The 26,865-nt window shown below is 54.6% G+C and overlaps 2 protein-coding genes across 4 annotated transcripts; both read right to left on the minus strand.

Moving 5' to 3' along the window:
* Window positions 1–647: 647 nt before the first annotated feature.
* HOXC11 (homeobox C11) lies at window positions 648–4,392 on the minus strand. The gene is made up of 2 exons (XM_060195213.1): window positions 3,434–4,392; window positions 648–2,159 (listed from the first exon to the last, which is right to left on the minus strand). Exons 1-2 carry the CDS (start codon window positions 4,125–4,127, stop codon window positions 1,927–1,929), a joined length of 927 nt encoding a protein of 308 aa, XP_060051196.1. The 5' UTR covers window positions 4,128–4,392; the 3' UTR covers window positions 648–1,926.
* Window positions 4,393–18,303: 13,911 nt separating this feature from the next.
* On the minus strand, window positions 18,304–26,601 carry HOXC12 (homeobox C12). Of its 3 annotated transcripts, none has more exons than XM_060195214.1 (2): window positions 21,341–21,953; window positions 18,304–20,787 (listed from the first exon to the last, which is right to left on the minus strand). In XM_060195214.1, the coding sequence occupies exons 1-2, from the start codon at window positions 21,936–21,938 to the stop codon at window positions 20,549–20,551; spliced, it is 837 nt and encodes a 278-aa protein (XP_060051197.1). In that variant the 5' UTR covers window positions 21,939–21,953; the 3' UTR covers window positions 18,304–20,548. The 3 variants fall into 3 exon arrangements, 1 of the variants encoding a protein (XP_060051197.1); XR_009550833.1 differs by lacking the exon at window positions 21,341–21,953 and adding an exon at window positions 26,281–26,601 and having other exon boundaries at window positions 20,651–20,787; XR_009550834.1 differs by lacking the exon at window positions 21,341–21,953 and adding an exon at window positions 25,686–25,876 and having other exon boundaries at window positions 20,696–20,787.
* Between the last annotated feature and the right edge of the window lie 264 nt (window positions 26,602–26,865).

The raw sequence follows: 26,865 nt of genomic DNA on the forward strand, positions 1-26,865 counted from the left end.
CAACAGACTTGTATTGACACATTTGTTTTCTTCAAATCACATGGGGGGGCAGTTGCAAAGGGGAGGGGATGCTAAAGGTTCCAAACCTTGGCCCTTGCTCCAGTAAAGAACCTGGAACAGACTGGGGCAAAGTGCTTCAAGGCCCAGGGCTGTCTTTACATGGGAGAGAGATGCAGCAAAAAGAGGTGGGTATGGCCACTGGCCCTGGGGTCATAAGTGACCCAAGCCCTGCCACCATCTTACTGGGGGTTTCTATACTTTAAGGCCCCAGATCTAAATATCCCTGCCATTTGTGCTGGAGAGGAAGAGGCCCATCCCACCTTCCTCCCTCATCAGGAACCACCATGTTGAGATGGAGGGAGCTAGAGGTCTGGCTTCTCCTCCTCTCCCCTCCTTCCTGCAAGACTGCATATAAAAATTCCAATACAGTCTTCTCATGGAGGGGGGAAAAAAAGCCCTACCCTCAACCGTACACATTTAACTGTGACAGAGGGAGACATCTGGTGGGAGAGCAGTGGAGCCAAGAAAATTCCTATAAATTTAAATTCGATGATGGTTACAATTAACTCCACCACAAACGTGTACTTAAACAGAAAGCGTTGCTGGGCATTTGGACACAGCTCTTGAGCTGCACGTGAGAAAAGAGCCACTGTGGGATGTTCTCAGCCCCAGAGAGAGAGAGAGAGGGAGAGACAGAGAGACAGAGAGGGAGGATGGGAGGGGTCCTCTACCAGTGAGATGGGGTTCAAGCCCTCAGCCTGAGCCTACCTCACCTTCACAAACCAGCCTGGCTTCCCCACCTGGGCCCTGCCTTCCTGCCTTCCTTCTCCTCAGATCCTGCAACAAACACTGAGGGTTTTAAGAGAAGGGCTGATAAAAGGTCAAATAAAATCATAATATTGAACAGAATGAAATATCTTTATTTGTCACAAAAAGGGGGGGACAGAAAAACACTTCACAGCGACCCCTGTGAGGTGGGAGTCCCAGGGCCTGCGGGAGTGCACACTCCCTAGGGGCACCTGGGGAGAGGGAATGGTGGTCGGCCCTTCAGCCTCCCTCCAGCCTTGCTCTCGCTGCTCCCCTGCCCCCCCCCAGCTTAGAAAGAAAGGCTTGGGAAAATTATTTACAAAAATTCAGGCCCTGACAAAGGGGGAGGCCCCATCCCATCTTACTGCTACCTCCTCCACACCAATCTTTTTTCTTAAAAAAAAAAAAAGTAACAACTGCCAACTGCATAGAGTCTAGCTATATAAATCCACGGAGAGGTTCAAGGGAACCCCAATGCACCAGTTGAGAAATGTCCAAGGTGGGCTGTACAGTTCAGGGGAAGGACAGACAGGTTCAGGCAAGGGCCTGGGTGCGGATGGAGGTAGGACACAGACTTTGCACACCTAACACCAGGTTGAGGGGACAGAGACTTCACAGCAAGGCAGAATCACAGTTAGCTGCCCCCTAGCAGGGGGAGGTGGGGAGGGGCAGGCAGTCTCCCCAGGCAGGCACACTCGGGGTCCCAGCTCTGTCCACGTGGGTCAGGGGAGACTTTCAGTTCCAGGGTTATTCAGGCTGGTGACCCAGCTCTCACCCCTCCCCTGCCCCATCTGAGCAGCCAGACAGAGCTGTGAGGTGTGTTTTCTTTTTAAGTAGAGTCTTGGCCTGGGAGCCAGCGGTGTACACACCAAAGGGCAGCTTTCCCCCAGCAACCCCCTTTTCAGGCTGGACCCCCACCCAGGTGAAGGAGGCTCTGGAGAGAAGCTTGGGGCAGCTGTGGTGGGCACCCCTCCCCAGCCACGGTCCTATTTTCCACCCGCAAAGAGAAGGCGAGTCAGAAAATAAAAAATAAAAATAAAAAATAAAATAAAATAATCTCCCTTTTCTCCCATTCTTCCCCTCCCTCCCTCCCCAAACGGGCCCCCTCCAGGCCTGAGGTTACAGTAGAGGGTTCCCCGAAAAATACTGCAGCCGGTCTCTGCTTAGTTTTTTTTCTTTCATCCGTCTGTTCTGAAACCAAATTTTCACTTGTCGGTCAGTCAGGTTCAGCATCCGGGACAGCTGCAGCCGCTTCTCTTTGTTGATATACACGTTGAAGAAAAACTCACGCTCCAGTTCCCGGATCTGGAATTTCGAATAAGGGCAGCGCTTCTTGCGGGTGCGGGGGGCGTCTGGAGGGGGGGAGGCAAGTGCGAGGAGAGGGGGAGAGAGACACGTGAGAGCCGGGCGACCCCAGCCCGCCCAGCGCTCTGGCCCAGCTCCCAGCCCCGCCGCCGGCCGCCCTCCCGCCGGGCCTGCCTTCTCCCCGGCGCGGGGCGTAGCGCCGGACGACCCCGAGACCCCGCGGGGTGCAGCCTGGGCCACCCCCACCTCAGGCCTGCGCCCTAGCTGTTGGGAGCTGGGGAAGCAGGAAAGACGGCGGCGGGGGGCCCAAAGCGGGGGTCCAAGTGCTTCCCCTGGGTGCCGGCCTGCTGAGCCGCTCTCCTCCAAGTGATTCCCCCAAACCCAGCCCACCCCCCTGAAATCTGCGACCACTGCGGAGAACGGGCACAAAGGAGTGCGGGCAGGCCAAGGGCAGAGGGGAGGCGGGGAGGGAGCGAGCGAGCAGCACTGAAGACACCCAAGAGCCACTTCCGGGGCGCCCCCCAGCGCCCCGGGATGCCCGGCCAGCCCGCCGCGCCTTCTGAGCTGTGGGATTAGGCCGGCGCGGGTCCGGGACCCACCACAGAGCCACCGGGCCAGGCCCGGAGCACCGCGCAGCCCCCCGCTCGCTCGCCCGGGGCCCCCGCGCCCTGCCCTGAGCCCCCACCGCGGGCCCGGGCTGTGGGGCTCTGCTCTCTGCTCCCGGGGCCGCGCACCAGAGTTTGAACATTGCAAAATAAAGAGGTTTCTTTCTTTTTTTTTCTTTTCTTTCTTTCTTTTTAAAACAGCAGAGCCGCCCTGGCAAGCCTCTCCGGCCTCAGGTTCTGCTCCATCGCCCTTCTCCCCTCCTCTCCCCCCCTCTCCCTTCCTCTCCCTCGTCCTCCCCTTCCCCCTCCTCCTCCCCTCCCTCCCACCCCCAGCGGTCCGGCTCCCCATTCTTTCTTCAGTGCTCCTCTAAGTTCACGATCAAAGTTAATATCACCCGCGATGGTGGCGCTTTTAAAAATTTCACAGACCGAGGGAGATAACGGGGAGGGCGGGAGGGAGTGTGTGCGGGGGGGGGGGTGTCCACCGGCTTTTCCAAAGAGCCTTTTCCTCTCCCTCCCCACCCCTTCTTCATCGTAAAAAGTCAAGTCGTTGGGAGAGAGGGCTTTGTAGGTTATAATAAAATCCTTTGAATGCTTATAAAACTCCACATAAAAATCAGACTGACCCAAAACGCGAGGACGGCCCCGCGCCCCCCCCCCCGCTCGCCCGGCCTCCCCCGCCGCCCCCCTCCAGCCGCCCGGCCGCCGCTACCTACTGGGGGCGGCTCCCTTGGCCGGCTCCTTGGTCGCCGAATGGGCTGAGCCGGACGAGCTGGGGTTCGTGCTCTCCTCCTCGGCCTCCGCCTCGGCCCCGGCCTCCGCGCGGGCCGCCAGGGCTGCAGCCGGGGGCGCCTCGGGCTCCCCCTTGGCCTCGCCCTTGCCGGGGCAGGGGGGCTCGGCCGGCGGGTCCCCTCCGCCGCCGCCGCCGCCGCAGTAGGCGCTGTCGAAGAAGCGGTCGAAGGCCTGGGGCAACACGCTGTTCTTGCTGACCGCGGGGTAGAAGCCCGCGGGGGCGGCGTGCGGGGCGCTGGGGTGGTGGTGGCCGCCGTATGAGCCTTCGTTCTTCATGAGCAGCTCGGTGACGGTGGAGGCGGGCAGGCACTCGCGGTGCATGAGCTCGTCGGCCGCCGCATAGCAGGACGAGTAGCCGTTCCGGGGGTGCCACTTTCCCGAGGGCTCCAGGCCATAGGACACCTCCCGCACCGGGGGCACCTGGGCCGAGTAGGGGTAGGAGATCTGTCGCGAGGGGGCCTGGGGCAGGAAGGAGGAGACGGTGGAGAACTCGGGCACGTAGTAAGTGCAACTGGGCAGATAGAGGTTGGAGGCGCAGCTCGCTCGCTCGCCGAAGTCGGCGCTCCTCTCTTTGCGCGACGGCGAGCAGAAGTTGCCCAGGTTGACCGAGTTAAACATCGTTCTCTTCTTCTGCCGTCTCTAGGAGGAGGGTTTGGACCCAGTCGAGCGAGGGGGGAAAATTTTGGGAAGGCTGAGATGACGCGTTATCCGTCTTAGTCTCTTGCTCTCCCAGAGCACGTGATCCAAAGTAGATATTGTCATATATCAGTTCGGAGCACTTCGTAGACGTAGGAGGGGTTCTCTCTTAGGTAAGATGGGGACGTTCAGGCGATTGGTTTGCAAACACCGCAGAAACATTATGAAAATCAATTGCAGATTTGTATTCGTTTTTCTCTCCTCACTCCTCTCCTCTCCATTCTACCCGGCAGCAAAGGAGAGAGAGAGAGAGAGAGAGAGAGAGAGAGAGAAAGGGAGGGTTGGGTGGGGTGGGAGGTGGGGTGGGCGGGGGCGGTAGCTGAGAGGGGGTAATTGTATTTTTTTTTCTTTCCTAGCTGCTGCTACACTCCCCCCACCCCAATCCTGGAGTGGGGAGAGAGAAGAGGGTTCTCAGGTTTGGGGGTGGGGGTCCCAAGAGTAGGATGGGAGTGAGGACCTCCTTTCTCACTGCTTGATTTTGCCAGAGATGTGAATCCTCCCCCCCCCACCCCAACTAACAAGCAGGCTCACCCCAACAACCCACCCAGTGCCACTGCCTGTTTATGAGAGTTTGAAGAACTCAGTTCTTTTCCTGGCCCGACCTGGGTGTGCAGACTCCTGCTTCCTGTGCAAGGCTCCCCAGAAGAGTACCTGAAGTTTCCCAAAGGTGAGGCAGCCAGCAGCAAACCAGTGTCCCAACTCTGTCTGGCTCTCTGTGTTGCCGGCAGCGAGGGACTGGGATTAGTCATAACAGAGTGGCGAGCAGTGCGCCAGCCGCCCAGCCGGTGCCTGGCGAGGTCTGGGAAAAACCTTCTCTAATGTTGTGTTAAATATTTAGTACGAGAGAGTGGCCCTGGGTGAATATTTCATGCCTGCCTTTATTGTCAATCAATGCGCAGAAAGCTATATCCACTGTGGATTTTTCAAATCTCCATGCCCCAAGGAAAAGGAGGGGAAAAAAAAAAAGAGGTTGGAAAAAGAACTATCTGTCTATCCGTCTTCTCTGTTGGGGTCCTTTGGGTTGGGGGCTCAGCCTCTCAGCTTATGGTTGAAAAGAAGCCTGGTGCTGGGGTCTAGGGAAGATATGGAGGGGGCTGGCTTTGAGGCTCCTTTTCTTGAATGATTTGGGAAATAACTGTGGGGGTGGGGGGTAGTGGGAGCAGCTGTAGGTCTCTGGGACAGATCTGCAGGACAGTGGCAGGAAGCTGAGAGATCTGGGCCAGCAGGGCTGGACCAGCAGGGGCCACTCCTCAGTAGGAACCCCCATCCCCATTCCCAGGACTCCTTTCTTATTCTCAGCCTTGCCCTGCTCTCCTCCGTGGTTGCCAGCCTCCTGGATGGCTGCAGCCCAGGAAGTGGACCCAGTGGTTCTGCCCTCCTCTGCCTCCTGCTTTCCTCCCTCTGGGCACCACAGAACACACATGGGCAGTTGACTATCACTTATTGAAAGGCTCTGGACTGGGACCAATGGGCCAAAGTTGCCACCAGGAGCAGAAAATAACCTTGGATCTGAGGAGGAGGAGTGTGATCTGTTCAGGTAGGGAAGAACTCAGCTCAGTGCAAGCTCAGGGAAAGGCCAGGGATGGCCCATGCTCCTTTGACCTCCCAAGCTTTTGGTGGTTAACAAGGGCTTCAGCTAAAAAAAAAAAAAAAAAAAAAAAAAAAAAAAAACAACGAAAGAAAGAAATAAGAAAAATAATGTTTGTATCTGATATTCCTTGCTGAACACCGTTCAGTTCTGCAAGTTCCAGAACCAGAAGGAGAAGAAGACACATACACAAAACAATAGTGAGGGCTCCCCAGATGCGAATGCCCTGAGTTCTCAGATTTTGTGACTGCCCCAGATTTGCTCAGCCTTTAGCGCAATGCCTGCCTATTATGATCCCATCTCCATTCTTTGGGAGCTCAGGAATATCAGGAATAGATTTTCCAGTATCCCTCTAACCATCCCTTGCTGGGTGCTGTGTCCCAAACCCTCTTAGTTCTGACTGAAGCAAACAAGAGTTATGTCGGAGGCTGAAACTTCATAGGCAGCAGCAGGCTGCAGAAAGGGGGGGAGGGAATCTGTTGCTTTTCCTCCTTTTTCTACTTTTTTTATAAGGCGGGTTTTTATAAGGGGCCAGCATTTTTAATTATAATGATGGGGAACTATGGAGTATGGTTTTAATGGGGTTTGTATTGACCTCATTAAACTCTAGTTTATTGGAGGCAAATTTTCCCCCTAATAGTAAGAGGGGCAGGCAAGAGAGAGGTGAGAGGCACCCCTCACCAAGATGGAGGTGTGGATGAAAGCTCAGAGTCTCAGTTCTTGGGGGCCCCACTCTCCCCCAAGTCCCTACCTCCACCCCCATCCTGGCCTGCAGGGCAGTGTGGGGCCCAAGCCTCCAAGGCAAACTGTGCAGGGCCAGGCCCACCATGGGACAGGACGGGGGTGTGCTTCCCGTGAGGAGACAGCTGTGGGTCTGAGCACTTGAATTTGACCACCAAAGTTTATGCTGGGGCCACCATAAAAGTGACACACCTGGCTCCAAGGAGCCTCTGGCGGCTCTATTTCCTTGAAACAAACAAACAACAAAAAAAAAAAAAAAAAAAAAAAAAAAAGAAAGAAAGAAAGAAAAGAAAAAGGCAAGAAAATGTGTCAAAGGACTTGATGTGCAGCAGGGACAATGCATATCCTTCCTCCTAAAAGGAAGGCACTAAGTCTGATTTTCTTTTTCCTTCTGCTTTTGGGCTTTTAATTTTGTCAACAGCTTGCAAAATATCCCCAGCAGCTGAAAGTTGCTGCTGGGGTCAGGAGCAAAGGCACCGGGAGCTGATATCAGGGAGGTGTTGATTAAAGGCCTAATGCCCCAGGTGTGTGTGGGCTCCAGTCAACTTGGCTGGTCTGGGGAGAAGGCACCCTGTCTTCTGAGCCATATACTTGGGACCTCAGGCTGCACCCCAGACCATGGATGTCTCTGTTGCCAGGAGACCTATCTGTGGCCCCAAACAACCCCCTAAAAATCTTGGCAAATCTCACCACCCGGACTTCCCCTAAGCTCCTTTGCTGGAGGGGTTCACCGCCCCCTACCACCCCACTGGGGTTCTCAGCCACTCAGTAACTATCCTACAGGGCTGGACAGCCAGAGGGCAGCTCAAGCAGCTAATTCTGCCCTCTAGTCAGTGTCATCACTGACCCCAGAATCCTTTCCTTCCACAGACACCAGACACTGCTTAAAAGAGGGGCAGTGTCTCCCAGAACCCCAGCATGGCACCCACACCCAAAGCCCCGGGGCTTGTCGCCTTCTGTTGCTACAGGGTCCTGAGAGCAGACTGTGGTGGGGAGAAAAGGGTGCCACACAGATGTCGAGCCAGAAGGGAGAAGAAAGGGGGGGGGTATCTTACAATCCTAGTGTGCTGATGCTGTGAGCTCAGCTCCTGTCTGGGAGAAGATAAGCAGAGAGTGCAGGACCCCCTCAGCAGTTCCACTTGGCCCAGAGGAGCCCTGGGCTTTTTTTTTTTTTTTTTCTTTTCTTTTTTTGGTCACATTCTTCCTCCCTTAGAGTAGGATTCACAGGCTAGTCCTTTATCCTACACCCCATACCTCCAGCCCCCAGCCACTGAGCTGCAGGGGGTGGGGTGCTAGTTCTTAGCACCCACAGCCTATCACTCTTCAACCCAGCCACTAGTCCAAGCTCCAAATTCCAAGTCAGGTTGCTTAAGCAGAAGACACCCCTCAGAGGCTGCTGTCCTCCCTGGGCTGGACAGGGGGGAGGCAGAAAAGCAGCCCCCCTTCTCCCTCACTACCCCACCAACCTTCCTTCAAGGAGGGGTTGTCCTGGGAGGCTAGCAACTCGACCCTATTTCTCCCCATAAAAGTCCCCTTTTACGAGCCAGTTTCACTGGCCCCTTCACCAAATGCTCTAAAATGAAGGAAATGTCTTTAAAGTCGTCTGGAAATGGAGCCACTACCAATGGGCCATGGTTTCCATCCATACCCAATTGTCCAAACACACACACACACACACACACACACACACACACATGCTGTCAGGGCAGGCTGTGCATGCGGCAGGCAGGCGGGTGCCCCATCTCAGACCAGCCTTGCAGAGCGGACAGCCCGCTTGGCCCCAGCACTCATTCCCCGGGGTTTAGCGCCTAGTTAGGCTGGGACCCAGTCCGCACAGATCAAAGTAAGCTCTCGGCATTTTTATGAGATCAACTTCAGTGACTCTTTGCTTGTAATCAGACTCCTGGGTTGAAAATGCAAAAGGGAACAAACAGCCTGTCTATCCAAAGAAAAAGCAGGAGATGGAGAGAGGGGAGGACAGAGACAGATTGGGTTGAAATAATTCAGAGGTGAAATAATTCAGGTGACACATAGCAAGAAGATTCTGGTCACTAACAGATAAAGACCCTCTGGCTCCAGCAGGAGTGGTTGGTGGGCTTGTCCCAGTCTCCAGAGCCGCTGTCCACCAGCTCCATTCGCCGAGTCCAGCCTAGGTGCTGGGAAGTCCTCCACTTGTTCGCCTGCATTCTGAAGCCCTGAAGCCAGAGCACCAGCTCCCACAGTGTGGACACGCGCTGCATGGGGCGAGTGCGGGGACAGAGTGGTCTGGCCCCCTTTCCCAGCCAGGGATGTCAGCCGCCTTCTGCTCAGGATTTATAAATCTCCCTTCATGCTGCCTTCTACTCTGCGGTCTCCCAGGTTCTCCAGTCACTACAGCCAGAAGTTGAGTTACAGGAAGATTCGCCAGAGATTTATCACCTGGCCCGAACTTAGAGAGCCTCGTTGTCATAAACAGCCGTCTATTGTCTAGACTTTTATCTCTGGGTATGGATTGTGCATTACGGAGGCTCAGGAGACAGGAGCCTGACTTGGGAGGGTGGGATGGAGGGAGGGTGTCTCTGCAGCCAGTGCTGGTCTCTGCACTGCATCCCTTGCGGTTCTGAGGATGGGTCTGAGACTCCTCTATGCTTGGTGCAGGGGGGGCATACACACAGGAGCATCCCAGGATGGGGGGTTGAGCAGGGAAGGGGTTCCTGGGCGAGAGTTCTGGTGCATGCCCTGGTGTGTGGAGTGAGGATTTGTCACGGAGTGCTTTGTTTCTGGGGACATTTTAAGTGTTCCTGTCTGGGTTTTTTCGGGTTTTATTAACCTGCATCCGCTTGGCCTGTTCCTGTCCTTTAGAAGCAGATCATCTGGTGTGTTTCAATATTGGAGTCAGTCCTGTGTGTGTGTGTGTGTGTGTGTGTGTGTGTGTGTGTGTGTGTGTGTGTGTTCTGAGGGAAAGTAGCTGGGTGATAGAGTTCTAGTCCTGCTCCTCCATCCCCCAAAGTCACCATTCAGGCCCCATCCTCACCAGAGGGCCTGGCTCTCTCCATCCCTCACTAGCTCCTTAAGTCATCAAGTGGCTACAAATGAATTTCTGTCACAAACACAAGAAGCATGGATTTGGAGTAGAGGTCTGACTGGCCCCATCTTTCTCACTCTGAAGGGGAATGTCCCAACTCATAAACCCTCTCACTTCCCAGGGCTCCTCCTGCTAGGTTGAGAACCACATCAGGGAGGGTCACCCCAGTCCACTCTCACCCTTTACAATGTCCTCTGAATAATTTTAGATAAAGCTCAAATGGGCATCCCGACAACACCCCCCAATCCTCACCCAAGCCACCCTGCACCCCCTGGAGCAGAGCAGTAAGTCTGCCCAGACTACCTCTGGTGGAGAAATGGCTCAGCTCCTTAGATCTCAGGGTCAGAAGCTGTTTTGAAAGTCAGGACCTTTAAACACCAGCAAAAACTATCAAACGCTGACCTTTTGTTTTTCCTCATGAGCTTGCAGTGTCAGTGTGTGTGTGTGTGGGGGGGAGTGCTGGAGGCATCGAATCCCGGGAGCCCCACTAGCCACCCCTGAGTTCTGGATGGCTCTCACCTGGGGCCCAGGTCCATTGAAGGCCCCTAGTCCCCCTCGGACACTCCCAGCCAGGGTATCCCCTTCCCTGAGGCTGGGTTTCCAGAGGAGCGGCAGGAATTTTAGGAGCAGCAGATTTAACTAGTAGCATCCTTGTTGCTGCTTTGGGAGTCACCCTCTCTCTGTCTTGCCATTACTACTCCCTTAAAAAAAATAATAAAGCAATGGCTAGGCCAGGGCTCTGGAACTACAGAGGATGAAAAAACAATCTGTGGGGTCCTGGAAACAGAAAGTGAGCCATCTACAGGCACCCCATCTCCCTCTCCCCCCTCTAATTAAAAAAATTAAAAAGCTTCTTCTTCATGCGCAGGCTCCTTTCCCACCCTTGTCTTCAGCTGTGCCTGCCCAGCTCCCCTCTGCCGAGAACTCTCTCTCTCTCTCTCTCCCTCCAGTGGGCTGCTCTGCATTGCCTTCCTCTCTGTCTCTCCCTTCCTCCCAGGATTCTCCCCCACCTCCGAGACCCACAAATACAAATACCTAATCGACTTGTTTCTGGAAGTGAAGGCCTAGGCCCAGCACCACAGATCATAGCCTCAGAAGCTGGTCCCTGAGTTTCCTGTCTCCACTCCTGCAGCAGCCCTCACTTGCTCACTCACTTCAGGATTTAAAGGCCTCCCCCAAACCTCGAGCCTCTCACCCCTTCTTTCTGCCTCTAGATCTCAGCAAGAACCACCAGTATCCTGCTCTCAGCCCTCCCTGCTCCTGCTCGGCCTGCCTCACCTCTCCTCCTTACCGGGAGCACCGCCTTGTGCTCTGAAGGCAGTCTCATTAGTCAGACATGTAAGCTGGGAGGGAACTGTTCTTTGTGAGCTTAATTTTCTCTCCAGTCCTGACAGCCTGCTCAGCTTCCTGGTGGAAGGGGACAGATTTAGAGGTCTGCAGTGGGGAGAGGGAGTGAAGAGCCCCAAATCATAGCTGGGAGAAAAGGCAGAAGACTGAGAGATACGGAGAGAAACAGAGGCGTCTGGGTGGAGAGAGGAGGGAGAGAGGAGGGAAAGAGGGAGGGAGAGAGGGAGGAGGGAGGGGGCCCCAACTGGCGAGAGGAGAGAGAGAGAGAGAGAGAGAGAGAGAGAGAAAGAAAGAAAGAAAGAAAGAAAGAAAGAAAGAAAGAAAAGTTTCCCGAGTCTTCATTAGTTGACTTCTTTCGGATGCTTCCCCCAGCCAGCGAGCTTGCCCCCAATAAAGGAAGGAGGGGGGTCTTTTCTTTCTTTTTAAGACCCCAAGGAGTCCTGTGTTTACAAGGCCAGAAATCCCATGGCCACGTCTCAGTAGAAAGAAAGGCTGAAATGGAGGATCGGCGCCTTCCTTATAAGGTACGATGCTAACTTGACCTTCACTTTGTCTTGACGCCCCCCACCCCGCCCACCCAGGCCGCTGCAGGCAGCCAGCAAGTCTGCAGTGCCTGCCTCTGCCTCCTGTCTTCCTTTCTCTTTCAAACCTCACTCCTTTTTTATTCTCCACATTTCCCCCTCCCGCCTCTTTCTTTCTTTCTCTCCCCCACCCTTTCCTCTTTATTTCTTTCATCTTTTTTTTTTTCTTATTCCTCTCTTTCTGCCTCCTTTCTTTGACTCACTCCTTTTATTCCTATCCATGGTTTCCCTGGATTCTCTTACCTGCCTACCCCTCCCCCCCCCTTCTCTCTTTCTTTGGCAGCCTTCTGGTCTCTTGAATCCTGGAAACAAGAAAAATGTTTTAGGCTCTACCCCACCCCCATCTCCACCCCACTGACTACCACAATCTTAGTCTGATTCTGCCCTTAGCCAGGTGTCCCCGAGGAAAAAGATCTGGAGAAAGAAAGCCAGTTCAGGCTCTAAGGAGGCTTCACTGTGCTTAGTGCCTAGTGGGAATGACAATGAACTTGGTTTTGGCAAGACCCTGTCCTCTCTCACAGTTCTCACCTGCTAGCAGTTTCTAAGACCCTTTGGTCTTAAAGAAAGGGCTAGGCCCTTGATTACTGAGGGCACTTGGAGGGAAACTACTGTTCCCAAGATAAAGCAGAAGGTTAAGGAGGACACTGAGTAACAAGTTACTGTTTGGCTTTCTCTGCACACTGGACCTCAAAAGTCTTAGTTATTGCCCTTAAGACATCTGAAGAGGGAGTCTCGGGCGGTAGCGCTGCGGTTTAAGTGCATGTGGCACAAAGCACAAGGACCGGTTAGGGTCCTGGTTCAAATCCCCCCCCCCCCGCTCCCCACCTGCAGGGGAGTTGCTTCACAGGCTGCAAAGCAGGTTTGCAGGTGTCTCTCTGTCTCTCTTCCTCTCTATCTCCCCCTTCTCTTTCAATTTCTCTCTGTCTCTATCCAAAAACAAACAAATAAAATTTAAAAAGACATCTGAAGAAAAAAATTATACAATTAAGAGTTTTTGAAAATGCACAAACAAGGCAGGGGTAGATAGCATAATTGCAATGCAAAAAGACTCTCATGCCTGAGGCTTCAAAGTCCCAGGTTCAATCCCCTACACCACCCTAAGCCAGAGCTGATCAGTGGCCTGGTTAAATAAAAGAATAATAATAATCACACATACAAACAAGTAAGGAGAAGCACATTCATAATGGCCTCCCGGCCGGCCTGACTTTTTGCCTCCCAGGCTCCAGTGGAGTCTCTGACAGTAATTCTAACCATATCCTGTATGGCTATAAAATAAATGAAATTATCAGCACCCCTGTCATTATCTATTATTCACGTTCTTATTATAATTATAATGTTAGATGAGGCAGGTCTATGCAGACAAAGTCAAATCGAGCAAATATCCTAGAAAATGAAACTGGAGCTTCATGACATCTTCACTGTCTTCTGGAATCTGAAATCGGTGAGTGTCTGTCTGCCCAAGACCTCTGGGGTTGAGAAGTCACCTTGCTACAGTGAACAGGATGATATTGGGAGAGCCTAGCACCTCATCTTCCTCTATATACAATGCACCCGCTCCCCCACTTCTTCTGCACAGACACACACAATAAAAGGGAATGCTTTCTCTCTCTCCCCCTACAATTATCCAGATAATTGCATGACTTCTTCCTTGAATACCACTGTGTAGTCAGGGTTGGGGTTTCAGCAGGAAGTGTAGGGGACAGGATTCCAAATGGGGGAAGCCAGAGAGTCCCCCTGCTCCTACATTCCCAGACTTTATAGTTCTGTCTAGTGTTACATTGTTTCTTCAGGCAAAGATCTTTGTTCGGCCTTCAGTCATATTTCTCCCTTTGCCTCTTTTTCTGTTTCCCTCCCTCCTTCTCTTTTGGTCCCTTTAAAGGAGACTCAGATCATCTCTTTCTCTTAATAGATGACTATAAAAGTAAAATTAATTCCCCCCTGCCCTTTAATATCAATATCTCTTCGTTAAGTATGCACATTGGTGGGGATAAACAGAATTAAGTGCTGCAACCCAAACCAGCAATTACATATGTGGACTTCCCCCACTTCCGCTGGTTTATCTGGGAATGTTCATTCTGTTCATCCTGTTCATAGCAAGATAACCAGGGAGTGTTTGCATTATTATTTTTTTTACAAGCTCTTTGGGGCCTGCGCCAGCGCCAACCTGGTAGAAAAGGCAACTGTGAAGTCAGAAAAAGAGCGAGAGGAGAGAAGAGAGCGGCAGAGGGCCATGGAAAGGAACACCGCGTGGAGGAAGGAGGAGGCTGTGGGTGGCGGAGGACCAGACAGACAAGAGTGCTCCGGGACAGAGGTTTTTGTGTTTTCATTACATTGCTATCACTGTAGTGTGGTGAAGAAGAGGGTGCATTCAGGGGAACTGAACTGAAGAAGAAATTATCGGAGTGGCTTTAGGAACACCCTCAGAAGGGTGGAATGCTGCCTGAACCCCAGCAGGGCTGCTAGGTCCCAGGCAGTTAGGCTGGGCCCTTCACAAAGCACCCCCCATCCTGCCCCTGGCTATGAGGGTTCTCCCTTCTCCTTATCATCTTCATCTTTATGATGAAGCTTGTTAACAAGTCCAGCGGGCTGGCCACGCACATCTATCTCAGTCTCTCCTGCTCAGCCAAGCGGCAGCAGTGGCTGGTGGGGGGACCGGGCTGGCGAGGCACTAATTAATTGATTCCTTTGGACAGTAAAATATGGCTGAGTCTACACAGAACCTACCTACTCAGAAGAAAATTCTCAGCTGGCTGGGAGTGCATCGCCTCTCAAAGATTTCTTCCCTTAGCAGGTGGTGCTGCTAAAGAAAGACTTAAGGAGAATTGATTTTTAGGGAGTGAAAAGAGAGTCAGCTCAGTGCCAGAAAGTGTTTGGAGCTGTCCTGTCTTAACCTCTCAGAAGGCCTGGGGTGTGGATTCTGTTGTAGCTTGTGTGCACACTTGCCCAGCCCAAGGTTGAAGCTGGGAACCAGATCCCAGAAGCAGGGTAGTGTAACATGTTCTCAGCTCTGGGTGACTGGAAGCAGGGCTGCTCCCCACACTTAAGAATGAAGAACCAAATTTAAAAATTCAAATAAGAATTAGCTCTCCAGAGCCCCTAGAACCAGTCTGTTTGTGAGAGAGGCTACTCTGCTCTCCCCCACCCCTCACTCCTAAGCGGACATCTTAGAGTGACTGTCACACACTTACATCGGATCTGGGGGAAAAACATTCAGAGATGCGGGATCATAGCCCCATTGTATGATGCTAACTCCATGCAGGCATGGTCCTGCTGCAAATAAGGCTTAGTATTCTCAATATAGAACTTGACTTCAGACAAGAGATACAAAGGGGAATCGGAGGAGCTGGCTCATATGAATGATCTGTGTAGATGCCGAAGGGGGTTTGGAAGCCAGAAATAATAGAAACACAGGACAGAAAACAGGCTCAACTGAAGGAACTCATCACTGCCAATGCCTCCGCTACTGCTTTTAAGATTGCTCAAGAAACATGTATGATAAACACAATAAAATGTAAACCCAAAGAATGGATTTCAGTGTTTACACTCAGCATATATGCAAACAATTACTGTCTATCTTTACACACTTCATGCATGCATAGAGCATATTTTCTCTGCTTTTGTAAAATGTGGATTTCTCTGGATGCATTCCTTACATACAATATATGTCCTAGAGTGAGACACCATGGAACTACATAGAGCTGGGTTTGCATGTTCCTTGTGTAAAGTACATGCAAGTGTACTGTTGGTATATGTCAGTGGGTTTTACATGTGCTGGATGCTATGTGTAGTTTCTCCCTAGTAGGTTAAAAGTGTTTTTGTTTGTGTATTTTCTAGGACAATCTAGTGTCCAGAATGTGCATGCATTGTAGCTACCAGCACATTTGCAGCAATATATTGGTCATGCCGCCCTGTGGCTTAGGCTGCACTTGCTCTGGTGTAAACTGTGCACCTTTCACTGGAAAGTCTCCCAGCAAGAACTGCCTGGGGGTCCCCTCCACAGACCTGTTCTAGAAGGTCCATCTCCAGGCCTGCTCTAAGAAACTGTCCAAGTGAAAGCAGGTCTCAGAGTCCTGGGAAGAGCAGCTGGGGGTTCAAGAAGAGAACCTACCCCGATGATCCGATCGGCAAGGAGCGTTCTGGCTAATGGGCCCACTTTGTCTGCTCTCCAAGCCGTGTCCGCTATTGCGCGGCTGCAGGGCGGCGACTGCGGGAGGCTGCAGGAACCTTGGGCAGGGTTGCGGGGAGCAAGCCGGGAGGACGCAGGGGAGAAATTCCAGTTCTCCAGCCACTGCGCCAGCACCTGGGACCCCACAGCGTCTCCAGAAGATCTCCAGTGAGCTCACGGGGTGTCCCCTGGCTTCGGGGCTCTCAAGCCCCTGCGGCCTCCACTGCTCGGGCCAGCAGGGGTCATGCGGGCCTCTGGCCAGCGGCCTGTGATTATGCCCAGGGAGCGGCTAGGCCTCGGGCCTGCAAGCAGCGGCTCACTCCCTGGGAACCCTGGAGCAGCCCGCGGGCACCGAGCAAGGTCCCAGGGCCGCTTCGCCAGACCGGGACACCAAGGGGCCCGGGTGGGCGTGGAAGCAGGCGCTGTTGGCGCGGGCTCATCCCTAGCGGCCGGCCTTTGTCTAGGTCTCTGGCAGGCGCCTCGCGGCGCAGGCTGCAGCTGCTGGCCGGACAAGGGGGGCGCTTGGTGGGGGGTGCTTCTCCCCAGAAAACCAGCCCCTGCGTCCCGACCGGGCTGCAGAAGCAGAGGGCGGCGGCTGGGACGCAGGACTCAGCCTCTGTGAGGCCGGGACTCTGGAGTCTGCAGCCCACCTCGCGCGCAGTCGTCCAGGGCCTGTGGACCTGCTAGTGTTTTCAGGCCGAGGCCCAATTTCAGGTCCTCTGGTGGGTCTGGGAGATGCAGAGTGGTCGAGGGCTCTGGCCTGTCCGAAACCCCAGGCCCCTGGGAGTTTGCTTTGTCTGCGGACTGGAGTCCGGGATCCAGGCACCCGACTTTCCGCTGTATCAGCGTCCTCAGAACCCAGGCAGCTGGGCCCACCGCCCCAGCGGCCACAGGGCTGTCTATGCAGCCAGCACTGGTATGGCTGGGCACATAATCCGCCATGCTTGTGCTCATAATCGGTTTGGATGGTATAAACATATCAGCACACAATAGCGAGATTATTTTCTACCAGAATCATGCAGAAACTTCTACCCCCTTCTTCTTGCACCTCCAGAGAGACTCCATTAAGAACACTGATTGCTTTGCTGGGGGGTTGGGGGAAGTGAACCAGACAGCATGTGGCAGAGTGGAACCAGGGTCTGGGGGCTGAGCCTTGGAGGACCTTGTCTGGGCACCAACAGCAAGTGGGAGTTTCTCTGGCTTGGAAGCCTAAGGCTTTTTTTTTTTTTTTAATCATCGTAATGAGATTATAGCATCTCTCTGGCAGAATCCCTCCCTCTTGGGTCTCTGAACCTTCTAAGACACAACCCAACAAAGCACAACTCTCTTGTAACTATAAGGTTTCAGAATAAATCAACCAAGGGGGTAAACCAAGGCCGATTTTTTCTTGATGTCCCTGAACCCCCTCCTTTCTTTTTAGCCAGCAATGCCTTTACTACTGGAACCCTCCTAAAGAGACCTGTGGAGGTAGTCTTGCCTGAATCCAATAAATTTCGACCCTTCTCCTTTATTCAGACAAGTCACCAAGTTCCTCCCTTGGTATATGGCTGCCAGGAGCTAACTGGTCTCCCACTTCAGCTGCACTTAGCAAATGTGAGGGTGGGGGCTTCTGCTTAAACACCCCAAGGATTTTTCCAAGGCTTGAGATTTCTTTCCTGCTCACCCCCCCCCCCCAATCTGGGGACTAGGGGCAGAAAGAATAAAAAGAATGGTATTTGGTCTCAATTTGCTAGTTTTTCTAGCTGCAGAAATAAGAAAAGGAAGAAATAAATATTTTTGTGCAGGGAGAGTAGGAAGTCTGGCTCTAAGGTTGGGCTCTAAGGTTGGGCTCAGTGGGGTCTTTCTTATTCAGGGAGTAGATTGGAAATGGGATGGGGGTGTACTCCATGATTGAAACCCAGGAACCAGAGGCACAAGCTTGGAGGCCAAGAAGGGGTGCCCCATTTGGAAGGACAGGGTGGAGGTACAAGCACCTGGGACTCCCAGTGTTCTATCATCAATGGATCCTACTTCACCAGCTACAGGAGGTCTCTAGCCCTCTGCCCTGCTACACACAATGCACTGGATGTGCTCTCAGAGTGATGCCATGGGTTAGGGTGATGGAATAGAAGAGTGGACCCTCCAGTGCCTAGCCTCATCCAGGGACACTCTCCCATCCTAGCTCCAATCTTCTTAAACTCTAGCCCCAGCTTAGCTTGTGGAGTTCCTGCACCTCAGACCTCTCCCCTCCCCCAGGCTGCTCTTAACCTCTTTGGTGCTGCCCACACTGTACTTTTTTTTTTTTTTAATGCTCAAGGACTGAAATCTTCAGCTCTCTCTCTCCTTCCCTCTAATCTACCTTCTCCCAATTTTCTATTGGCTAGTAATTGTTTGGAACTGGAGACAGCGCAGTACCAGCTCTCTTGGCTGTTCCTCTACCTCTTGTGGCCCTGACTGCTCTTTCTCTACCAACAGGCATCTGTTATCTTTATTATCCACCTATGCTAGAGAATATCAAGTAAGAGAAGAGCTAGAGGGCTGGTGAGCCTGTGTATTTCTGGCAGAAGAGACCATGCTGGGGAGGGGGAGGTATGAGTTTTGACATTTTCCTAAAAAAAAAAAAACACACATCATCACCCAGTCATGGTTTAATATTATTATTGATATTAATATGATGAGGCAACTCTGTATGTGAACTATACAATGGGAGAACGTGCTAGAGACAGACGTTTGCACAGGAGGGCACACTGGAGAGTTGGGGAGGGTGCCCCCCCACCCCACAGGGACTACACTGGGTTCTAGCAGCACACAGAGAATAGGACACAGATTGACAGAGAAGTTCACACAAGTCAAGTTTAAAGCAACAGGAAGAGAATATTGCATATCTTTGTCCCCTCACCCTTCCGCCCCTGTTGGCATTTTCTGGTCTTTCTTCTCTAGCAGGCTGTGTGTGTGTGTGTGGGGGGGGCTAGAGTAGGAGAACTCCAATTAAGCACCCAAAGTCACAAAAGGGGCTGAGAGGGGGGGCTCCCCAAAGGGCAGTGGTGGGGGGAGGCCTCTCTGGCTCACCAGGCAAAGAAAGGGAGTGCAGGCAACTAGAATCATTGTGGTTTCTACCAAGCTGAGGTGAATAGGGAAGTGTCGGGTGTCAGGAGTCCAGGGGAAGTGGGGGAGTGTGATTGTACAGTCACTCTGCAGGGCTGTATGGGGGGGGGACTGCCAGCTTAAAGGAGAGTGGGCTGCAATGGGAGAACAAGTGGGCACAGTGCTGTGTAGGCTCACCTATGTGTTTGCCCCCCTTCTCTGCACAATCCTGTACAGGGGCTTGAAGCATGTGCTGGAGTGGGTGAGTTAGAGACTGTTTCTGGAGGGTATGCTAGGGGAGATGCTCCCCAGGTGAGAACAACTCCAACTCCAAGCCACCAACAGGCCAGCTCTACACTGTCCAGATTAGTCTTCACTCCCATCAGCACCCTACTTCTTGTCTTCTAGCCCCCAGCCAGGGCCAGGGCCAGGGTGGGCCAGCAGATGGGAGACTGGAGGGGATAGAAGAAAGGGGAGTGAAGGAAGGTGGCTCCTGAGGCAGCCTGGTGGTCTATCTGTGGGTTGGGGCTACTACTTTCCAAGAGAACCAGGAATCAAAGGCCCTGGGATGGAGCAGCCACTCTCTGCTCTTCACCGGGTTCTGGGGCTGAGAGCCTCCCTCTACTCTGGTCCTCTAACTCAGTGGCTCACCAGCTTGGGAGGCAGAGGATCTCAAAACAAAAGGAGATATTGGGGGGGGGGTTGTGGATTGGGGGTGTGAGTAAAAGAAAGAAAGGAGTAAGATGGGGGGGCTGCAGCATCCCCCTCCTTCATTGTCACCAGCCTGGGAAACCTAGGCTGTGTGGGGAGCCTCTGAGGCCAGAAGCCCCTTCAGAGGTGAATTCCCATAAATTACATCAGTACAGCCTCCAGCCATGACCATGAACGCCAGAGGGGAAGGGAGAATCAGCAGCCACTGCAGCAGCTGCCAGAAACTCTCTAGGCCAGTTTCACATTCTGAAACTCCTTTCACAGACCCTAGAGCTTCCAGGTAGGGCCAGGTGGGGGTGCCTGGAGTGCATACTGAATAGTAGGCTGTCTCCACTCAGCTCTGGGGTGGGGGTGGGGGTGGGGGTTCCCTGCCAGCAGCTGCCTAGAGGCGGAAGGAGTGATGGCAGCACACCTATATGGATATGGGTGCACAGGGGAATTGGGGGAGAACTGGGGACCAGAAGGCTAAAGACCACCTTGTCATCAGCCTGGTTGGCCCAACATCCATTCCTCTGCCCATTCTGAGTTCCCTAGAACTCAGCGCCCAGGGGACTTGGCCAAAATGCATTCTCCCAAATCACACATGCTCCTAACCACCCCCACCTCCTTCACTGTCTCAGCTTCTTACCATCTGGGGAGCCCTGTCCCATGGCCTCCACTCTCACCTCTCACTCTTTTGGAGACAGACAGACTTCAGATCTTGGAAGGAAAGTGACAGGAGGGGCTCCACCTTAGGTGGTATCCCCTCTAGATGCTGTCACAGGCCTAGGCCTCCTCCCACCTAAAACCCACAGCTTCCCAGCCTCTCAGCACTCTCTGCTCCCTGCCCCTTATCCCCACCTGAACTGTGGGCTTTCCTCTCTCCCAGGATGGGCTCTTCCTTTCTCTCTGGGACCTGGCAGGGCCTGCAATGGGTGTGTGGAAGGGAACCACAGACAAAACAGACAAGAGGACATCCAGGGAGGGCCTGCCGGACAGGGAGGGCGGGCAGCATTCTAAGCTGGGCCTGTGTCCCAGGCAGGGCCCCCCTTGCTTTCTGCCAGAGACAGGCTCAGTCTGGGACTGGTGCCCTGGTCTTGTCTCCTAAAAGAAGGAGAGAGCTTGCTCCCTCAACAAAAGTCTTTTCTTTTTCATCCTCCGGTTCTGAAACCAAATCTTGACCTGCTGGTCACTAAGATTCAAGCGGTCTGAGAGTTCCCTCCGGCGCTGCCGTGTGATGAACTCATTCACCAGAAACTCGCCCTCCAGCTCCGCCAACTGCAGCTTGGAGTAAGGTTTGCGCTTCTTCCGCGAGCGGCTGTGGATCGGGTACCAGGGCGCGCCTGGGTGGAAAGGAACCAGCAGGGTTGGCCAAAGGACCGAGAGGAGGCAGACCCCTGTCCCCAGCCTTACCCCAGCCCCTTTCACTTAGGTCTAACTGCCTAGTTCCAGCTCCTTTCTCTCCCATCCTCCATCCTCCACATTCCCACGTCACCGCCTATCAGTCTAGCTCTCTACTTCCCCGGCCCACTTCCCACTTTAGCACTCCCTACTCTTCCATGTTCCTTCCCCGCCCTCTTCCCCAAGCGCTTCTGGGACACCCCCCCCCACACACACACACACAGGACTGGACTCCTGGTCAGCTAGCAAGACCCTGGCAAGAGTTAGACCCGCATCCCACTGGACTTTCTTAGAAGAAAGGGTGCAAGGAATAACACACACACACACACACACACACACACACACACACACACACACGCCTGGGGAAGACTCAGAGCTCTCCGGCCCCAGCCTCAGGCATAGGAAAAGGGGAATGTCCGCAGTTCTTTTATGGGGACATTTACATATTTATAGGGACCCCACCCCACCCGACTCCCTGCCGCCGCCTGGCCTTACCGCTGGCCGGGAGCGCGCCGCCAGGGTTGAGAGGCGACACCAGGCCGCCAGGGTCCCCCGCGCCGGCGCCCTTGTTTCCCTCGTTGAGCAGCGACGAGCTGGAGTCGGACTCGAGAGACTGGCAGGAGGGCGGGTCGTGCGCCGGCCCCGCGCCCCCCTCGCCGCCCGCCGCGTAGTCGTACTTGAAGCCGAGCGCGGGCGGCCCCGACGGCTCGAGCGGCAGCAGCGCGGCCCCGGAGCCCGCGCCCGGGGCCCCCTCGCGGCCGCGCTCCTCGCGCTTCAGCCCCCCGGCCGCCTCGGCGCACGGCTCGCGGTAGTAGCCCTTGGCGTCCTCCACGCGCGCCAGCTCGCAGGTGCGGCCGAACGGGGGGCTGAGCGGCACCGGGCCGCCCAGGTAGGGCTGCGCATAGCCATTGCACGGCTCCGCCGACGGCCAGGGCAGCGAGCACACGTTGTCGCGGCGCGGGTAGGACAGCGACGGCAGCCCGGGCAGCTGCGCCCCCGACGCGCGGAAGTTGGGGAAGTAGAAGGTGTCCCCCGTGTGGATGTTCACCAGCGGCCCCACAAACCCGGGGTTCAGGAGATTATGCTCGCCCATTTCCGCGAGGCCCGACCAGCGGCGTCTACTTTATTGCTAGCTGACATTAAACATAGTTAAACCTGTGCCCGCCACCCATTGGCCGCCCGGCTCACGTGGGCGCCCCCGCCGGGGGGATGGGTGGGGACAGAATCCCCCCTCAACCCGCGCCTACCCCAACTTCCATCTCGCGGGGCAGGGGGGGCAGGGGGAGCGAAACGAGGGGGCAGATTTATTCGCTGGGTTCAGCGTGCGCTCGAGGGTTTTACTCATATAAAAGCCAACGCAGAGAGCGAGGTGGTCGCAAGAGGGGAAAAAATACAAAAAATACACACACACACACACACACACAAGGAGCTTCAGCACCCAGCACTCCCCCCCAGATGTATTATCTTCTCTCCAACAGCTGGCTGAGCACAGCCCGTCCCTTTTTAATTAGCTCCTTTATTAACTAAAACCGTTGGAATTTACAATATCTCCCCAATAAATTACTATTAGATATCGTGTCATATAAAGTTTACTGGCTGTTTAAGGAGACGGATGAGCCCTGTGGCTCCGCGTTTATTTACAGTAGAGGCGAAGTAGGGTGAGAACAGGTTTCTCTGCTACCAGCTCGCCCGGCCCTGCTACTGCTAGAGTCACAGTCCTCTTCCTCCCCCTCTTCTTCTGAAGGAATCCGGGGGACACCCTGGGCCTCCCTCCTCCAGGAAAAACCAGGAGAATCGCCAATGTCAGGTCAGAGCTGGAGGTCATCGTCTATCCCCTCACACCTCTTCTACTCACTGTTAGAGGAGGAAGAAGAAGGAGGTAACCAGTGTTTTGTAGACCTGTCTGCTCTGGAAAAATCTGGGGGTTGCTGCTACTCTTCCCAGTAACTGCTGGGGTGGGGGGGGTGAGGCCAGAAGGGCTGGGATCTTTGTAGTAGCAAGAGGTTCTGGGTCCTCAGCTGAGCTGAGGGGCTCCCGGTTGGCATGGTGGAGAAGACCCCCAAGCTCCAGATTCACACCAGCTGGAGGCTGGGACATTAGGTAATACCCGGAGGGTGGTCTTGTTGGAGGTGTTAAAAAATTATATTTATCATGCTAAGCTTGGCGGTTCCTTCCAAGAGAAGTCTGAAAACCCATCACCAGCCATGGGCGAATTTCATTGACATCTGGGAAACTGGAAACAGTCTGATCTCAGGACACCGCCAAGAAAACTGATATGAATACAAAAACAAAAACCTTCTAAACTAGATGCACCCCAGTGGAGACCAGTAGATGACAAAAAAAAAAAAAAATCTGTGGATTTCTATGTGATGGTCTTAGGCTCTTATTCAGCGCCCAGCTCTAAGATGCACACGAGATAAACTGTTCGGTGAATATCTTAATATGAGAAAAAATATCAGATGATTTAGAGAAAATTAAATAGATCGAGTAAGGCCAACAGCGCACGAGAGCTTTCCAAGACGGCAAAGGTAAAATATCTGATAGTCAACCAAAAAGCACTCCGGAAACCCAACGGAAGATTCTCCTTCCTTCTCTCACTGCTCTGCAGGACTCCACAGAGAAAGATGTAGATTCTTGGAATTCCATATCTCTCCGGGTGATTTCATATCCCCAACCAGAGCTGTGCACTCTCACAGAACAGTGTCTGCCTGGGCATTGCCCTGCCTGGGGCTAACCATCAGCTCTGAACTCCAGGAGGGTCCTTCACCTTTGCTTCCTCTTCCCCAACCAGGCCAAGTTCTTCCCACCTCCAAGAGCCTGGGCCACTGGTGTGTCCAAGAGCCAGAACAGAGAAGGCGATGCCAGCTTGGGGGTGGGCTCTAAGCAGAACTACAGCATGGGGCACCCAGCACCAAGCAGAGGAGCAGCCAGATTGGCCTCTTTGTGCCTAAATGACAGAGGGGCTGCAAGCTGCAGGGACAGCATCTCGCTGACTGACACCGCCGAGATGAGATCCTGCCTATGCCCCTTGTGCGAGATGACGTGTATCCACAAACTCCACTGAACATTTATTTTTAAGCAAATGAAAGGGAAGGGTGTTATAAAGCTAAACAAGGTGTGACCTGAATAGTGTTGCTGCTTCAAATCTGAACATTTCGCCTGTGGTGAGGTCACCAGGCCTCCAGGCCTCCAGCTCTCCAGCTATTGTTGGCATGAGGGATGTGAAGCTGAGCTTATCCAAGGACCACTAGTACTTGTGGGGCAGCAGCTTCTCCCCCCACCCCCATACACAGAGACTTCAGTCTCCGCCAAGGGGATGCAGGATTTAGGTCTCAGTCTCTCACCATCTCTTTCCAGATTAAAAAAAAAAAAAAAACCAACAACAACAAAAAAAACCTCAGTCCCTGAGCTGTTGTTCACTGCCCTTCCAACCCTACTTAGAGCATCGGCCTGGGGTGGAGGAAGCAGCGCCAGGCAATGAGGGTAGAGAGAGGGTTTCCTTCGGCCAGAACCGCAGCTTCTCCCAGACCGATTTGACCCCATTAAGATAGATAGATAGATAGATAGATAGATAGATAGATAGATAGATAGATAGATAGTAACATGTCTCTGGCTTTTTCAACGCGGAGGCGCGGGCGCCTGCACAAGCCCCTCTTCCCAGCTTACAGCCCACCCCGCTTTTCCCGGGCAGATTCCGAGCCGGCAGGCACACTTGCGTCGGCGTCCAGCTCCTCCAGGCCAGCCATGCACCCACGGCAGCGAGGACCCGGCCCCCCGGGGGACCCCAGGAGCTCTAGTCGCTTTTAAGGCTCCACAGCGTTGGCCCCTTGCTGGTTGGGGCACGAGGTCGCAGACCCCAGGCGGCGGCTCCCAGCCTGGGTCCCTGGGTCCGGCGGGAGGCTCGGGTGCGAGGCTTCCCATCTAAAGGCAGCTAAAGCACAGGCCTGGGGGCGGGAGAGCTGCAGCGCGGGGTTCCGGGAGGCAGCATCTAAGCAGCCCAAGCCGCTGGCACTTCGCAACCCACCAGGAAACCCGTAACAAGTCTGCCCGAAGCTCCTGCACTATCGCAGCGCGGGGTGAGCAGGGGTGACCGGCCTCTGGCCTGGGGACCGCGGGCTCGGCCCCGCTCTGCTCTTTAGCCCGAGGCCAGGACGCGGCCCCAGTGCAGCCTTGTCGCCTTGGCCGCGTCTCCGGGTTTCCCACATCCTTGCGGCTTCGGCGCGGGGTTGGAGTCTCCCGCACAGTCGAGCTGGCGAAGGCAGCTCGTTACAACGCCTGGTGCTGGGCCCCCGGAGAGAAAGACAGGGGCGACGGGGCGAGGCCCCAGGGCGGAATCACCAGCGCTGGGCCGCTCTCGCTAGGCCGCCGCGCGCGGTTCAAGGTCACGGCCTCCCCAACAGAGAGCGGTTCTGTCGCGTATGCAAATGAGGCAAGGTCAGGCTCCCGCAGGAGCGGGGCTGGGGTGGGGAGGCGAGGAAGGGAGGCAGGTAGGGCTGGAGAGGGCGCTTTCCTGGGACCACTGGGGCTTGGGAGGCTTGGATACTAGCGGGGCTCTGACGAGGCTGGGGGGCGGGGGTGAGCTCAGGGGCTCAGCCTGCCTTCCTTCTCTGAACGAGCTCCTCCCGGCTTTGCAACACCCCGTCCGGCCTCCCAATTCCCCAGCCCAGGACTTGAGAAGCCTGGGGGTGTCCTCCCCCAGGTGCTCCTTTTGCGGGTTCTTATCCAGTTCCCATAACGAGAAGGAAGGGGAGGAGGAGCTTGGAGAAACCTGGAGTGGGGGTGGGGGTCGGCCTCAGCTCACTGGCTCACAAAGGCAGCCTGAGGTGAGCAGCGTCCTTACCTCCTCCAGAGCTTCTGCCGGTCCTCTGCCCCCACCCCCATCTACCCCTTTCTCATTCAGCAGGTGGGGAAGAAGCAGGGACCCGCGGGGACAGCACCCGCTCCACCGCTGGCCCTCTCCTTGTCTCCCTCCTCCCGCCCTGCTGGCGAGCTCCTTCCCAGCGCTGACATTTCCCCCCTCCCGCCAGCAGAGGATCTCCTCCGCCCGGTGAATGACTGGCTGTCAGCAAAGGTGTGGGGACGAGTTCAAAACAATCGCTCCCATCACACGCCACACCCACTGGCTCCTGCAGTGTATCCCGGAGTCCTCAGCCTGCGTGGGTTGGGGACCCCGGTGTGGTCCTGCACCCCAAGTTAGGCTGGCAGCTGGTGTTTTGATTGGGGCCTCAGCCTGGCCAAGCTCCCCACTGAGGGGCTGAGATCTGTTTGGGGTCTGGCCCACCCAGCTATACCCAGCCGATTCCCAAATCCAAGCCTCCAGTCTCAAGGTGCGACTGGGTGGGTTGAGGTAGGGTGGGCAGTGGGCCTTCGCGGCTGGTGGGGAGGAATGAGGGATACTCCTCTCCCCCAGGCTGGGAGAGAGGGGCTTCACTTACCTCTCTGGAGGCGTGGCTCAGGAGGGTGCGGGGTGGGGGGTTTCAGTCTCTAGAAACCCATGGGGGGCTCCCCAAGGCTACCCGCAGGCTCAGTTGAGGTATCAGAGGAGGGCGGGGTGTGAGAGGCAGAGGGAGCGGCCCTGGTCGGCGTGCAGAGCCCAGTCGCAGCACTCTGGAAAGGCCGCCTTTTATGGGCGTTATTAGCGCCCTGTCTAGACTGCAGGCGACACCTCCTCTGTGTATACAGAGGCGGCGGGCTCTGGCAGGAAGGGGGATGGCGCGTCTAGGGGGGCCAGCGGCCCTCCCATTCTTTGACCACCGGAAGATCAAGGCCTTTCTACCCTCCCCCCTTCCTTGTGTTCCCTGTGATGTCAAGGTCAGAAAGACCTAGTCACGGTCAAGGCTAAAAGGAGGAAGAGCCTGGTTGGTTGCAAAGGCTCTGGCCCCCTCCTTCTCCTCCTCCCAGAAGCCCCAGGCTCCCCCGGGCCCCTCAGTCTTCCCCAGCAAGCACAGGTCTGGATCCACATCTGCCTGGACCAGTCCTGGAGGAATATGTTTTTAGATATGGGGCTCTGGGCGGCCATC

The sequence above is a fragment of the Erinaceus europaeus genome, chromosome 7, assembly GCF_950295315.1.
Source record: "Erinaceus europaeus chromosome 7, mEriEur2.1, whole genome shotgun sequence".
NCBI lineage: Eukaryota > Metazoa > Chordata > Mammalia > Eulipotyphla > Erinaceidae > Erinaceus > Erinaceus europaeus.